The sequence below is a fragment of the Echeneis naucrates genome, chromosome 7, assembly GCF_900963305.1.
Source record: "Echeneis naucrates chromosome 7, fEcheNa1.1, whole genome shotgun sequence".
Lineage (NCBI taxonomy): Eukaryota > Metazoa > Chordata > Actinopteri > Carangiformes > Echeneidae > Echeneis > Echeneis naucrates.
This window is the reverse complement of record NC_042517.1, coordinates 797,371-813,423: the sequence shown is the minus strand read 5'-3', so window position 1 is coordinate 813,423 and position 16,053 is coordinate 797,371. Positions and strand designations below refer to the sequence as shown.

General features: G+C 41.8%; 1 protein-coding gene across 5 annotated transcripts in view; it reads left to right on the top strand.

The window, feature by feature from the left end:
- Positions 1–1,798: 1,798 nt before the first annotated feature.
- spryd3 (SPRY domain containing 3) overlaps positions 1,799–16,053 on the top strand; it is a 45,641-nt gene continuing 31,386 nt past the window's right edge. For 2 of the 5 annotated variants that reach the window (XR_003840903.1, XM_029505687.1), the window contains exons 1-6: positions 1,803–1,901; positions 3,037–3,164; positions 3,941–4,016; positions 6,619–6,743; positions 8,751–8,886; positions 8,993–9,181. Coding sequence is in view for 4 of the 5 variants with exons in the window: in XM_029505687.1 (XP_029361547.1) it covers positions 3,037–3,164; positions 3,941–4,016; positions 6,619–6,743; positions 8,751–8,886; positions 8,993–9,181 (654 nt within the window). In the remaining variant the exon portion in view is untranslated. Of the gene's footprint in view, positions 1,902–3,033; positions 3,165–3,940; positions 4,017–6,618; positions 6,744–8,750; positions 8,887–8,992; positions 9,182–16,053 lie in introns of those variants that run through there. The other 3 variants (XM_029505688.1, XM_029505689.1, XM_029505690.1) reach the window with 3 other exon arrangements.

Sequence of the window (16,053 nt, the reverse complement as noted above, 5' to 3'; positions counted from 1 at the left end):
CTTTTATTTGGCTACATGTCAGATATTAATGATTACTTTGTTTGTGTGCGAGGTGTTTTCTTTTGAATGTCAGATCTTTGCAGTCAGTAAAGAAAGGCATGAAAAGGATCCAGTTTTTGCGCCCCACATCTGTAGTCACATCATCAGAAATACACAAAACCCAAATTCAACAGCTGATTTGGGAGACAACTAACTTTACTTCCTGTAAAAAATATAAACAAACAAACAAAGAAACCCGACAAGATGGCAACGACCAAACTCCGAACTTGCTATGACAGATTCCAGATGGCACAGCGGATCCAAGTGAAATCAGACAGGAACTATTCTGACGAGTGATTAATCTCAATATTTTAGAGGGAAATTACCAAACATTTGATGGAACAGTGTTGTGAAACAGAGGAATTTCTAACTTCTCTTTGTGTCACATTCGAGCTGAAAGACAGTTAATGAAGTCTGCTCTGACTCTAACTGTTGTCAGGTGTTTTATAGACTAAGCAGCTGATCAATTAGTTGGTAGAATAAAGGACATATTAAGGAATATGAAGGATAATCATTATTATGAACAGAATGTGCTGCGTACGGGAGGTTTGCTTGGCATCACCCCTGCAGTCGGACTACAGATCTGACAGAGCACACAGACGAACCCAAGGCGCTGTGCTTGCTGGAGTTCAGGGCAACATGAGGCCAAAATCCGCCTCGCCATCAGCGGCCTGTTCTCCTGATTAATCTTGGCAAGGAGGGCAGAAATCACCTGCCGTCTTGTGTTCCCATCAGCTCACAGGCTACAGCACTGGTCTGTTTCCACATATCAGGAGAATGTTCCACGACCCACGCCAGACCAACGGGGGCTCTCTTTTCCACACTGCCCTGGATTATTCATTTTTCCTCCTGCAGGCAGTCGCACAGTTTCTTCCTCAGTTCGTTCCTTTTCTCTGCCTCCCTGGCTCGGGTTGGACAGCTGGTTCACGGAATCTCTCTGCTGCCACTTCAGCTTTCAACATAGCAACCGAAGTCCTTGCTGAACTGCAAAACCCAACCAAGTGTTGGGACCACACTAGTAGAGCAATCAAACAAAGTACATTCAACGCTTCCACGCACATTTTAGGGTTTTACACCTTTCTTTGTACTTTATTCCGTTACAGTTCAGAGTGGCATGACTTCGCAAAAAAAAAGCTGATGCTTTGTTGTAATTTAAACTACAAAGGAAGTCTTTAGCAGCTTAACAAATATATATTCAAACATAATGTAAAGTTTTTTGTCATTGGTTCATTAAACTAAACTTAAAGTCTCAGTGTGGGAAGGGTGGAGCTGAAGTCCGAAAAATTCAACTTGCTGATAAAAAGGGAACTCTTCCATAAAAGGAAGGATTACAGTCAGAAAAAGGAAACTGATCAATTGTGGGCACAAATAAAGATTACAGTTGTGGCTTTTCTTCAGAAAGGACAATTTCTTTGGAAAGGCCTGAGAACAGACGTCAATGTCACATCAACACTGAAGAAAACAGCTGATTGTGAAATATTTGAAAAAGACCATGTGGCTTCTACATTTATGATAGCTAAGCAAGACTTTATCATTGTAGTAGATGATATTTTTGTAATTATTGCCGGACAATAAAATGTGAGCCCTTCCTTTAATCTGAGCCTGACAACAGGCTGAACCACCTGCTGCCATAAAACACACAATGTTATTTATTTTATTGAACACAAATCAAATATTCATATTTAAAATATTTTTGTTCACACACGCACACAAAGCGACGCTATTGGTTATTTCAGCACGGAGCGTGTGACGTCATTAGGAAGCGCCGAACTCCAGTTTGGGAAGTTTTTTCTGTGATGCTAATGGACTCACAGCGGATGGACAAAAGTGAGTTTTTATCTCGTTAGCCGCTGCCATAAGAGGTAAGGGGTGGCTGTGATGGATGTTTGTGTCGCTCTCCACTCTCAGAGTCGATCTCTGTTCGTGTTTTATTGACGCGCAGAGCTTCAGCTTCAAGCCAAGAAGCTAGCGCATTAGCCGCTAACGATGCTAACTCAGCTACAGCCCGGAGGCTAAACTTACAGCTCCTCACTCACGAGAAAGGACAGCTACTGTTTTCAGCTGTCCTCTAATCGACACCAACTAAAATATCTACAGCCTAAATGGCAGCAGTTGACGTTCTTTACATCTACTTGCTGGTAATTTAAACGAGCTCTTCCGTTAGCACAGTTGGGATTGAACTGCTAGCTTTCAAACCTTGACAGCATTAGCTCGATGTAAACATTGACACGCCCACCATGAAGGAGCCCTGAAAAATATGAAATAACTCAATAATCACTGGATCAATCAAGGCTATAATGTCCAGTGGCTGTTCACAAAGCTTGATAGATCGATCAAAGCTGAACATATCGTGACACAGTAATTACCAACAGTCTGGAGATGGAGAGGTGTCTGAGTGTGTCTCTGTCCACTTTATTTTCATCCAACATTAACCCCACAGCGATATACTGCCTTAACTTTAATAAGGTTACATCACCATGAAGTCAGCACCTTCATACCAACAGGTGGAACAATAAGTCACCCATTATGTCTTTCTATTACAAGTAACAAACAAGACTATGTGATATGTGACTGTGTCAAGCTAAGTCGGAGGAAACTGAAAAGGTCGATGACTAAAATGTTCTACGGCTATTCAGCCACTGACATATTTACTTTATCAGAACTCTTAAATATGAACATTAATCCTACAGAAACTCACTTTAGATTTAACTCCAAAAGCCGAGTTCTTGATAAATAGTGAATTATCTGCTGTTATGCATGCTGAGAAAAAACACAGGAATCAGTATCAATGTCAAAGCAGGTTAGTGTGTCCAACAGTGAAATCCTGCTTCATCACAATAATGTCATGTTCACATCGTAGTAAAGGATGATTGAAAAACTCTTGTGTAGTGAATTGTTCAGGCAGTTTTAATCAGTTATTGTAAAGAGCAGGAAAATGTGTTGGGCACTGGAACACATAAGCATAATGTCTCTTTTCCACTGTTATTCCTTATGAAGATGGATGACATCAACGTGCTTCACCACAGATGCCTCCTGAATCTGAGGCGCCGTATCAGAGATATTGGTGATGGGCGTCCTGCGCAGGAGCGATACATGAGGTTGCAGAAGGATGGAGACATACTCAGGTCAGCCTGTACATTCATATACTCTGTTGGTTTCTCTGCCTAGTTTTTGTACGATGACGGCCAAATCAGTGCCACAGTGTAGTGCGACGTAATTAACTATTTCCCCTTTAGAAAATAAAGGTGGTTAAGGATGGTGGGCAGAATTTTCTGTTTTTTCATCACTGTTCATCTGAACCATTTGTCTGCCACACCATCAAAATGCTGTGACTAAAGAAATATATTGTCATTTACTTTGTATAACATGGATGCTTCTCTGCAAAAATTAATTCTAAGCTGTTGAAGCTCCAATGACCCCAACATTTTAAATTGCATAAAAGGAAAACCAAAAGTGCCACTAATCAAAATCACAACCTGATTTTCAACATACAGAGGGTTTTTTGTGGAAAAAACACTGTTAACATTACAGATAGTGAAAAGGTAAGTACTAAGATCAACTTGAGTATTGAAGCAACTGAAAGGAATCCAACCATGTCCAACATGTTTTTTCATGTTTTTTTATTTACCCTTGTGCTTTGGCTACTTGTAAACTGCCCTCTGGGAAAAAGGTCACATGCTTTGGTTAAGCTGGTGAGCACCAAAGTCATCATGTGTCGCTGTCAGTATCAGTGCCAGCTCTGAATCACCTTCATTATCAATAAGGACTACGCATTTTCCTGCACACATCAGTGCATGTGATGAGAACAAACAAAGCAGACGTCGGATGTGTTTCTGATTGTGCATACAGCAGTTGGATCTATAAGGAGTCACCTATTGTTAACCTGTTTTCTTCTCCTTAGTTACCAAGGGAACTCTGAGGAGGTGGGTTGCTATGTGGCTGGCCATCCTTTATCAAAGGGAAATTGCTACTTTGAGGTAAGGCTCATTGATAGTGTTGCTGTAAGTCGACATATGACATTGTTACTGTATCTGACTGTAAGCTCTCTGAGAGTTTTTTGTGCATCATAAGCTGACAGTTTGATATCTCTGACTTGGTTATAGAGGAAAAAAGCGATCGGTTATTATTATTATTATTTTCATTTTGAAATGTTTGGGGTGGTCACAATATGATAGGCTTACCACATACCATCGTCCCTGCTTGTGCTCAAGATGGCTTTTCCATCCAGCCAGTAATTTTATCCCCTGGAATCCCATTGCAGACAATTTTCTCAATTAAATTCTGAGGGCCCCCCCACAGCCCCACTTCACCAGCAAAACCACTACCTCCGAAATATCCTAGTTGCATTGGAATGAGGGCTAGGGTGTGGGTTAGGAGGTATCTCTGCACACAAAGATAGGAGTAACAATTATTTTTGCAGCAGGCTGGCAGCAAGAGAAAGCAATAGGCATTTATTTTAGTAAAGCTGTCGCGCTCCTACAGTACGTATAATAGGTCTCATCTAAACAGTAGAGCGACGAGGAAAGTGTCTTGGTGATTTAACGCAGGAAAATTGCAAGAGGTCAGTCATAAATTAGCTGCTGAGGGCTGTGGGGTCTTATTTATGAGCCAGCTCATTTGAGGATGTTGCACATCATTGTAGGCTTTGTGATGCATAGTCAAGAAACTGCAGGTGTGGCAGGAATACTCGTGATGGTTTGGCGATATATTATCCAGCGGACCTACGTCATTCTGCTGAGCTGTAAACCCAGACAGGCCAACGCCGCAGAGGAGTCCCCCAAACACAGTCAGCCTCCTCGGCTGTTCTATTCAGAATTTCTTTTCCTCTTGAGTAAAGAAGCACCACCTCTGACATGTTAGCAACGTACTTTGACGTTATGTCTTGCGGCCATGAGGTGTCCCTGATTCATAACAGATGTGACATTTCTTTTAAATCTCTCCCTGTCTTGCCTTAGCATGCTAATCTGTAAGATAATACCAGTTATATTTAAGTGAGAATCGCATTAGGAGGCTGGTGGCGCTTTCTGACATTTCAATAAGTGGATTTTAGTGCAGCCATTACCCAGAGTTTTACTCTGCATTTTTTGTAGTCCGTGACGCACATACTGTCGGTTTCTCTAGATATCTCGAAAATTTGGGACCATTTATTCTCATAAAGGTCAGGCTTTTTTTTTTTGACGTATGCGTCACTGCTGTCCTCGTGTTTCTCTTCGCCCTGCCTTCAAAAGGAATTAATTTCCCTCTCTTGCCAACACCGCTTCACTTTCTCCAGTTTTCTTCTTTTTTCTTTTTTCTTCTACAGATCCAGCTGAATATCTGCAGCATTCCACTTGTTTTAATAGATTTATTTGAAAAATGAATTTCAACATAACTGAACGGCTCATCACTGAGCACATTCCTGCTATTTCCCAATCTTAAGTATTCTCACATGTTGCTGTAACTTTTCTTGGGACATTTGTGGTATTTTAACAGTTTAGGTGTGGAACTTGTGACTGGCTGAGACAAACAATTTACTTCTTGATCAAATCAAAGGTATAATGTTCTGTGCTTAAATTGACAGGAAAGGAATCAGAACTGGATCTTTTAGATGGGGAAGTCCCAGGGTTTGTTAAAACTGTCATTCAGGTGCATCTGTTTCGGTGCCTGGGATAAAGAGTCTTGTAAACTGGAAAGGAGAAAGGGACATGTGAGGGATAATAGGAGTACATTTACCTGAGTCATCATCGAAGGAAGGGGCTTACCTCCATTAACTTTGATTCTGCTGTGTCATTTTGCTGTGATTATCTTTAGCAGCTGTGATGTCTTGGAAGGGGGGGGGTTATTTATTATTATTATTATTATTATTATTATTATTATTATTTAAAAAATGAACATATTGTTGTCTTGAAGACTGTAAACTAGAGACTGAGACCATAAACTCATCAGAAAAACATTAACTGAGGAGGAGGAGGGACATTTTCCCATAGACTTCAATACAACCTGACTTCTTTTCACCACTGAAGGAGAAGGCCCCTGATGGTCATTACAAAATATCCAGGTATAAGGTACTGGCTTCAATTTTAAGAGTGAAGAATTTTCCCCTCGTGTGTACAAACTGTAGCAGCAGAGTTTGACAGCTCGGCTCAAATAAATCTGTAAAATGGTTAAAGATGAACTCATCAGACTCAGAATGTGGAGCGGATGTTTAATGTTTCTGGAGGGAAGGTAAAACGGCGCCTTGTGGCCTTTTCTCCCTCCGTTTTTGCTGCTTAGCCGATTGTTTGTCATAAAGATGCTGAGTCTCTGGATCAGGTGACACAGGCAGTTTTGCCGTTGTGTGTGTGTCTAGAGTGTTACGATGCTAACAATTCACAACAGTGTTGTGTGTTTTATCTTCATCAAAAATAACAGCTCTTCGCAGATATTCCACTTGGTCAAATTGTGGCTTTGATTGGATTTCGAATTGCTGCTCTTGTATTGACGGTAATAGAAATCTTTTCACTGTACTGTACTGCATGCTGTTTTAAAATGCAGCGAGTTAAACCAGTTCACTTTTTGTCACAGGTGTTGTTAAAATCGTTTGTGTGTGTGTTTATGCAGGTGACGATAGTGGACACAGGGGTGAGGGGGACCATTGCTGTGGGCCTGGTGCCTAAATTCTACAGGCTGGACCACCAGCCTGGCTGGCTGCCATACTCAGTAGCTTACCACGCTGACAACGGCAAGTAAGTAAAACCACCGTCATCAATGCAAAAATGCATTGGCAAATTCTCTGAGCTCATCATCAGGCTACTCTTTTGACTGAGCAGTTTTTAAAATGAAATAGAAAAAATTAGCTTCTTTTCACTGTTAGCTATCCAAAATGGTAAAAAAACAACAACAAAACGGTGTATTTTTGGTGATGGAGAAATTGTCAGGCATCACTGAACACCTTTGGTACTTAACCTGGACTTGGTGGTAAGCACTGTAAGTGTTTGGCATCATGATGAGAACTGGTTTATATTTGTTATTTACAGTGCGTGGCAGTCCCACATTAGATGCCTCCGGCACAGGAAGTGCTTCGTATTTCAGCGTCTGATTTCGTCTGTTGATCGTGCCACTGCAACACCAGACAGATGATGTACAATATTAAAACATATCAGTTGCTGTAATTATACACGCCAAAGTGCATCTGCATAGTTTTATTCACTCTGTGATTAAGTGTGCTGATGGGAAATCAGGAGGAAGAGGAGGTTTTCTTATTTACATTCTTTTATTCACTTTGTGGTAGAGAGCAGTGATTGTGGCAAACGGAGGATTGCAAAGTATGTCAAATGATACAGATTAACACGTGTTCATGTGCAACGCTGCCGACTGCCAGTGGAAACGTGCAGGTGAAAATGTGAAGGGGAATGACCAACAACAGTTGGTCGGGACGTTCTGGTTACCCGACACACAGGCTTCAACTTCCCAATCCCTCCCCAGGAGGATATTCAGCTTCAGGCTCAATGATGGTTTCAAGGAACTGAGAAGTGTGGGACAATAGTAATACACATAATCTTTTCAGAATCTATGTTACAACCTGCTTAACCAAGACAGGAAGAAAATAACATCAATATAAATATAAATAGATTTCAAAATGAAGAAAGAAACAACAGTATCATCCAGTGTCAACAGTCATTTTAAATGAAATGAAACACTTCCAGGGACGGTAAAGGCACCAAAAGCTCTCTGATTAGGAGGAGGTCACAGATTCTGCCAACACGATTTCCTCTGGCAAATCGTTCCAGATCTCAGGGCTGGGATGGCCTCTGGAGCAGACAGGACCTTCGACTGGTGCCAGATCCTTACACCTCTGTAGGTTCATCACAGCAACTGTGTGACTGTACTGAAGTGTAAATATGCGGACACATTCTTTCCGTCAGATCTCTGAAAGGCGTGTGTACGCTTGACTGTTTACTGCATGTCACTTATTGACACTGACAGGATCACAAGCCTCATTTCTGCTCTCACAATTAACCTGAGATGGTTGAAGACACTCCTTTAATCCACCAGTTTGCAGACAAAACACTGTCTGTGCCATGAGTTATCAGGCATGACAGAAAAGTGTTTCAGATAACAAACTGAACTCAGTGAACCTTACTACAATTACAAGAGATAACTGTGATGAGTAAATATTAAAATAATATCTAAACAGTTATTCAATCTTAAGGCTGACAAAATATTTTTTTAAATCCTCGTGTCTATATATAACTGTTTTCTGTGAAGAACATGTGTATGATGGGTCAAAGGAATATGTGAGATGCACTGCACATTCTTTCAAATCCGTCCAAATATCAAGCCTGTTTATCTGTGCTTCCTCTGGAGCGATGATGCCGTCCGCCATGCTGACGACAGACAACCTGTAGGAACTCAGAAATAACCATTTATGCTGGTCTTGACTCTTAGTTAAAAGCCTGAAGGTGATCAATAGAATTTTTTTGGGACGAAATAAGTAAAACTGTGCTGCAGTGATCCAGAAGTGTTGAGATAAAATCATTTAAAATAGTCTGTGTTTTTAAATGTTAAAAGGAAGATTTTAGAAAATATTTCTAACATGATAAAAACATGACTGTACAAGTTTTGTGGTGCGGCTCAAAACTAAACAGACCAATACAGAAAATAATTGATTGTTGTTTGTAGCAGCAACAAGTAGAGCGACAAGCAGCCAGCATTTTTTGGTAAAAAGATGGTTATCTCCTCTCTCCCCTCAGGCTGTACAATGGGAACCCTGTGGGGCAGCAGTTTGGGCCAAAGTGCGCTAGAGGCGATCGCATTGGTTGTGGAATACACTCAGAAAATATCAAAGCAGGTTTCACCACAGTCTTTTTCACCAAAAATGGCAAAGAGGTGGGTGTTTATTTTAAATATCCGGCTCGGTCTCTGTTTCCCTCTCTGCATTCATGCGCAATTCTCTAACCGCTGTTTCCTCGCCCATCATCCCCGTCCCGTCCAGGTCGGCTCAGTGGAGGTTCCTGTGTTGGCGGAGGGGCTGTTCCCCGCTGTCGGGATGCACTCCATAGGGGAGGAGGTGAAGGTCGACCTGCAGGCTGAGTGGTTCCTGGAGGAGGACGACAGCATGATGATGGTGGACAGCCACGAAGACGACTGGGGTCGGCTGTATGACGTCAGAGTGAGCGGAACGGTAAGAGCGCCGACTTTTCTGTCATGGTTGAATAATCTTCGTTCGCAGAGTCTTCATTTGGAATACTGGCTGCGGTGCTTTGACCTCTAAACAGCTGCATTATGGTACTAGCTTCAGGCAGATGTTGTTCCAAGTAGGATTTTTTAAATAATAATTATAATTTCATTAAAATTTAAAGTTTCAATTTAAATCACAAAATGCATTATCTCAAGGCTTTTTACAGAGTGCATACAGACAGAGAATGGTGAAAGCTTCAGATACTTTAGAGTCAACTTAGAGCTTTGTGTTGAGCGTTTTGGCCTAAACTGATCTGTAATAATCTTTAGTTGCTGGTTTTATCAACCATTAATAACTAACTAATAATAAAGAATGATAACGACAGGTGTTGCTCAGGAGTTAGAGATGCCTGATGATGAGGACAGAGAGAGAGTCGTAGTATTTGATTGTTTTTGATTTGAAGTTGTGTGATAGTCTAATTTAGACTGTGTAATGTAAAATAAAAAAAATAAAATAGAAAAATAACCACATCAACGATCCAGAAATCGTTGGTTCTTTTCAGTCAGAAAAGCAAACAAATCTTTCTCAAGATAGAAGACTTTACAGCAGAACATAATACTGTGTAATTTTGTAATTTTCTCACTTCACTAAATGATTATTGTATGAATCCCTTCGCTGCTATAGTAGTTGTAAATAGTTAGTTGAATTGAATTCCAGCCGGTAATTATATTTCTGAGGACTGGATGGACGTGTGTCCTGTGTTTCTCCAGCAGGTCCATTCTCTGGATTATATTGGATCTTCTCTGTAGTTATGCAGCTGTTGCCAGCTCCCCGTATTTGTTTTGTGCTCTTATAAGATCATTCACCTGCCTGTTCTTTCACTAATCCCTCGCTGTTGACAACTGTACTTAATGCTGGAGGGAAAGCATTTCGTCCCGGTGGCTGTGTGATCGCGCCATCCTGGCTGGATTGGGTCACCTTTGGAGTGTTTTTGCAGATCGCTTCATGACATCAGCTCAGATTTTGCCCCCCTCCGAGCTCTGTAGGCATAAGGTTCAGCAACAAGCTAAACAACAGACGCTGACAGTCAACAACAGACAGTCTGTCTTTCATTCCTGTTTTGCTTCATCAGAGTTGGAGATTATGCAACAGTTTGGCAAATCTCCCCTCAGATCTTCGGAACAGAAGCAGGCTCATAGACCGATCTGAGATATAAATACCATCGAAGCTCCTCCATCAGCTTCTGGTTGCTGGATGTGGCAGAACAGTTGCCACACTGTAATCATTTTAATTACACTCATAATGGTCTTGTCCTATCATACCATTACACAGCAATTAAACCTAATAAATTATAATTAAACCTCATTCACACAACACACGGCCTTCGTTTTTTCTCTTGTTCTGTCACTCAAAAACACGCCAACACACACAGTTGTGTTTCTACTAATGCTAGCGGAAACTGACTCTCCTTTTTGGTTTTGTTGGTCTCTCTTCACCTGGTTGAGGGTTGAGTTTTTATGGCATTTTCTCTAATGAATGATTCCTTTGGGGAAATTCTCATTCTACTTTGGCTGAGGTGATCCAGAGTATCATGGACAACATCCGGAAGTGGGAACAGTTAATCATCACGCCAAGTCACTGAAAGGTCTTTATAGATCTGTCCAGGAAACACAAGCGATTGTGAGTCAGTTTCACATGCTTTGGTGCAAATTACAAGTGATATCAGATGCGATGGAGACAACTCAAGGAGAAATGATTACCACAGACAACTGCTCTGTCTTTACTGCTTTACTGGTATCATGAGGCCTTACCTGCAGCCCAGTCAGGTTGCACAGGTAGTCCAGCTCCTCCATGATGGCAGATCCATGTGCAGTTGCAAGAAGCTTTGCTGTTTCTTCCAACAGTCAGAAGGGCAATCGGCAGCAGATTGGCTGTTAGACAGAGAGAGCTGGACAGGGCTGTAGATGGGCATCAGCCCAGAAGCATCCAAGATACCTGCTTATTCATGGAAAGAGGAACAAGAAGAGAACTGACAGACCAGTGGTGTGATGCCGGAGGACAGTTGGCAGGTCTTCTTAGGCACAATGTTCTCTTCACAGGTGTGTGAAAGAGTCGGGTTCCCTTCTGGTCTCCGATGCATTGATGCTGCTGACTGGCCTTCATGTTCCCCCGACCCGAGCCCCTCTGAGACTTTATGTACTGGTGCCAGTACATTCACTGTCCGCGATCTCACTGAGGCCTTGATCCAAGTCTGGAGGAAATCCCCCAGGACCCGGTCTGCCAACTCATCACGAGCATTTCCTGATGCTGACACACTGACTCACATTGTGGGCTGGAGCTTTTTTTTTTATGTACCTTTTCAGAGTGAATGTGAAACCAGCCTTCAATAGGTTGATGATTTTGGTATCATGTTTTAATTATTCAGTGTACATCCTGAATATTTAGGTAATTAAGATCTGCTGAGAGACTTAAGCACTCCCTGAATCTTTTTTTGAGCAATTTATATCAATCAGTGCCGTTCAAAGAGTCATACAGATGATCTAATGTTGTTTATGGACCAGAGAAAGAAAATACACCTGAATCACATGTTACAGTGCACTGTAATGACCTTTTAAACACAACTTAATTTATGTCGTCCTATTTTTATGGTCCGTTTAAGGCTGTAATTTGTGGTGGTGTTGTATTTGACTTGATTATAATGAAAGGTGTTGTAATATTTTGCCCACAATCTTTACATAAATGGCAAAAGAGGTCCAAGAATTGGAAACGTCAACATGATAAATTAGACACATAAATGATGACACAGTTCATTAAATCTTCTCTCCGACACGAAGCTGACAGTAAATGAAAAGTGTCTGTTCCGAAGGGGCATTATTATGGGACTAATGTGACTAATGGGCTGCATTGCAGTTTAGCGGGTTTTATTTTTCTGTTCACAGTAATTACCTCCTGCAAGCCTGATCAGGTTTGTGATTTCTCAGCTGTGTCAGATCAGAGCAGTTTCTGATCAGGAGATGTAGCAATGTGATAAGGTCACATTTTGTATTTATAGAAAATTGGTTTGGAAAGTTTTGCTTTGGAGGCCTTGATGAAGTGGTCTTTGTTCCAGAGCTGGCAATAATAATAATAATAATAATAAAAAGGCTGAATTCATGATCGGCAACTAGCAGTTCCTGTTTATTTAGTTATTTTTTTAACATCAAGTGCTTTTACTCATCACTGTAGGAAAGGCCCATGTTTTGGTAATTACTAAGGCCTCTTGCATTAAAGCTGGATGAAACACAACAGTCACTGGACCATTTTAGCTACTGAAAGAAAACAACACGATTATGGAGAGTTAGGTTCTCTTTATTTTTTTCTTTGTAATGTGTAAACATTGTGTATTCTCTTTTGTGTGCTGATTTTGTAAGTCACAAGGGAAGAACAGGGTGTGAAGAGAGTGCCCAGTAATTTTATTTTTCTCTCTGCATCCATCACTTGCCTGGGGCTATTTCCTATGTTGCCAAGACTAAGGTGGATTCAGTCACAAATCACAGTGAGTGTTTGGCTCCTGTTTTTAACACTGAATATACAAACTGTATGTTAGCTGGCTGCTGGATTAGAAAAAAAACAAATAGTTGGTGGGGCAGGCTGGGTGTGTGAAAGGGAAACCCATGGAGGCGGCACGATTCCAAGATTTAGGCAGGCAGAGCTTTTATTTTCTTTTCAATAATCTCTGTTGATTTTTGCAACATTGGTTGCTAATGTGTGCGGTTCAAGCTTTGCAAAAGAGAACAAAATTGGTATCATGAAACTTAATAGCTTAAGCTGTGTCCTGATTCAGGGGCTCTCTCATGGAGGCTGCATTTAAAGGCTGACTGCGTCTCAGTAGACGATGTTGTCGTCCTGTTTCCAGACCTCCTCTTCCTGGTCTCTTCTTCACCTTCAGGCCTTAAAAATAACCTGGCACATATTGAAGATCCTCCATAAATCAGACTCCCTAATCTCTGCTGGTCCTACGGCAGCTTCAGAGGAGCAGCTTGTTAGTATAATGAGCACACGCACAGCAGAGCTGGATGATGGGAATATTGTGTGAAAATGAATTTCTTCGCCCAAATCCATCCACTCGTTGTTTAGACATTTCCCCCAAACCATGAATGCGAGTTTGATGTTGGCGCTGGAAGAAAAATCAGGTGTTCCGCCTTGAATGTCTGATCCGTCTGACAGTTGGGAGATTTTTCCCAGAAAACCAAACCAGCAATACCACCGAAAGTGCTGATTAGTGACTTTGTAAAACAACGTTTTGTTTTCCACCTTTGTTTCAGGCCAAGTTGGAGTGTTACACAGTGATTAATACCGACTGATATTTGGCCTCTTTGCTGGGTGGGAGGGTGGTGGAGGGTTGGGGGCTGTTTTCTCAGACAGACTAAAATATGATTCAGGTGGTTGGTATCGGCCACGTGAATGGAGCTCATTGTCGTCAACTTTGTCATCACAATACTGCGTTCCCACCACTTTACTGTAGTGAACTGTAACACCTTTGTTCTGTGTCAAGGTGTGAGCTCACATCGCGGCCCCTCGTCCCCCGTCCCCTCCGCCCCCTCCGCCCCCTCCGCCCCCCAACTTTCAACATCAAAAAGTAACCACAAGACTTCAGGCAGGTCTTTCATTGACGCAGGGTGAGATGAAGGCCTGGCTGCGTGTGGCTCCCCTATGTGGTTGCGTGATAAACGTGTCTGTCCGCAGTCACACACAAACATCTGCCACACACAAAGACAAACACACACATACAGTGGAGAGGTCGGAGCAGATTACAGTGGGTGAAGCGGATGATTCAACCAGCCGTCTCGCTCTCTGCTCCTTCTCTCTCTCTCTCTCTTTAATGTTTTTCTGGACCGGAGACCAGCAATGGCACGAAACGTGTTGCGAGCGCCAAGTGGCTGGCAGTCCACCAGGTTGTAAAAATTCAATAAGTGGAGTAACGGGACTCTAAGGAATCTTTTACTCTTTCTCATGTGGTTGGAGGTTTTCACAGCTGGAGCGCTCAGCTGCCTGGTCAGCTCAACAGTCCAGCAGTGATTTTTTTTTTTCACTTCTTTTTTATTTCTGAACTTTCCCCTCATGAGTAAGCAACTGTTAGCCTCCAGATCCACAATGTGAACGCCATCATTGTTAGGGTTATAAGCTGGTGATAATATTCAAGCTGATAAGGTCATCAAGTTCTGACGAGTCCACCCTGAAGTTGGGGAAGGGTGTGGGAAGAAGTGGTAACAGTAGCTGCTTCCTGGAAAAGACAGAACGTTTGGTTTGAGGAGCGACAAGTGAAAGAACAGGAAATGAAAATAGAGGAGGAGAAGTGAAGGGAAAGAGGAGGTTTGTCTTGTTGTGTTTGTGGAGCAGGATTAGAATGAGGTAAGATTAGTCCTCAACACCAGAACATTTTGTGGGACACACGGTGGTCTCACTTAATCTGTGTTGGTTTTGACTCGTAATGTTCTTTACTGGGTGGTTTGAACCAGTCTGAGTCTCTGAGTTCGCATCAAGTTTTCCAAGTGGCTTTGAAAACTCTCTCCTCCTCTGTCCTTTTTCCTTTCCTCTTACCTTGACTCCAAATCCCTTTGCTTCTATTTTTTTCTGCACCTTCTTTGTGGCTCTTCTCTCCTTACTTCTCCTCAGTCCAAGCCTCCTTTTCCATTTATTCCCTTCCTCTATCCTTGTCCCCTCTCACCTTTCCTTTTCCTCCTTCCTCCATCAATACTGAGCTCATATGTATTTCAACAGGCTTGTAGCTGTGAGGAGTATAAAGACACATGGAAATATTCTCCCTCCGTCTCTCACCGGTGTGTCCTTCATTAGACGTTTCCAGCCGTGGAGGTTTTTCCGACGGCTTACAGATCCATCGTTGGGTTGCCATAAATGAATTACACCCTCTAACAGCTCTGTGGTTTGTTTCACCCAGTTGCACCTTGCAAGTATTTGGGCAAAACAGTGGAATAGTTTTTACACGTCGCTGTTTGATAAGTGTGGATAATGGCTTCGCCGGATGATAGCTGTCCTTACGGTTAAAAGGAGGGGGGAGGAAAAACAGGGTGACGGAAAAGATTGCTGCAAGATAAATTACTTTTCTGACTGGTATGCTTTTGATGAGGCAATACTGAGAAGTGCAAAGCCGCAGAATGTGATGAGCACAATGGTGACGGTAGTGACTTGTCTGCACCTCAGTCGTTCCCTTTGTGAACTGTTTACATTGCAGTTGGGGGGGCGGAGGGGTCGGCCACTCCTGTTTAGATAGGTGAGTATCTGATCCTAGATTTCTGCCCACTATCATCGTACCTACTCTCTTCTCAGTGTGTTGACATCGAATATGACATTTGTGTCTTTGAAATTGCTCCGGTGAAGTTGGGAACTTCTTATGCTGTCTTTCACTGCGGCCTCCTTCGTTTCATTTCAGTCATTCTTTATTTTGTTTTTCTCAGATTGTTTCATTTAATCACTAATCTGAAGGACGTTTATTCTGGATAATGAAAACCCATCTTCATGGTCCTCTTTGAGCCTTCTGCTTGTCTTTAGCTTTGTCATTCTGCAAAATTAAAATAAACTTTCCATTGTCAGTTGATCTAAATCTTTTAAATGATGTTCCAACTAAATTGAAGATGTGTCTCTTAACAGTTTGATCATTTTCCTTCATTTGGTAATACATATAATGTAATGAATGTCTGTTTTTAACCAAGTCCCTTACTAGCATTTTACGCAACACTATAATTTAACTGCATTAAATGATGTTGTATCACAAAAATAAATAACTAGCACTTCGTGCAATCAGGCTCAAAATGATAAAATACTAAACACAAACTCTTGTCCCACTCCCAACTAGTTGTATGTTGTATGGCATTCAT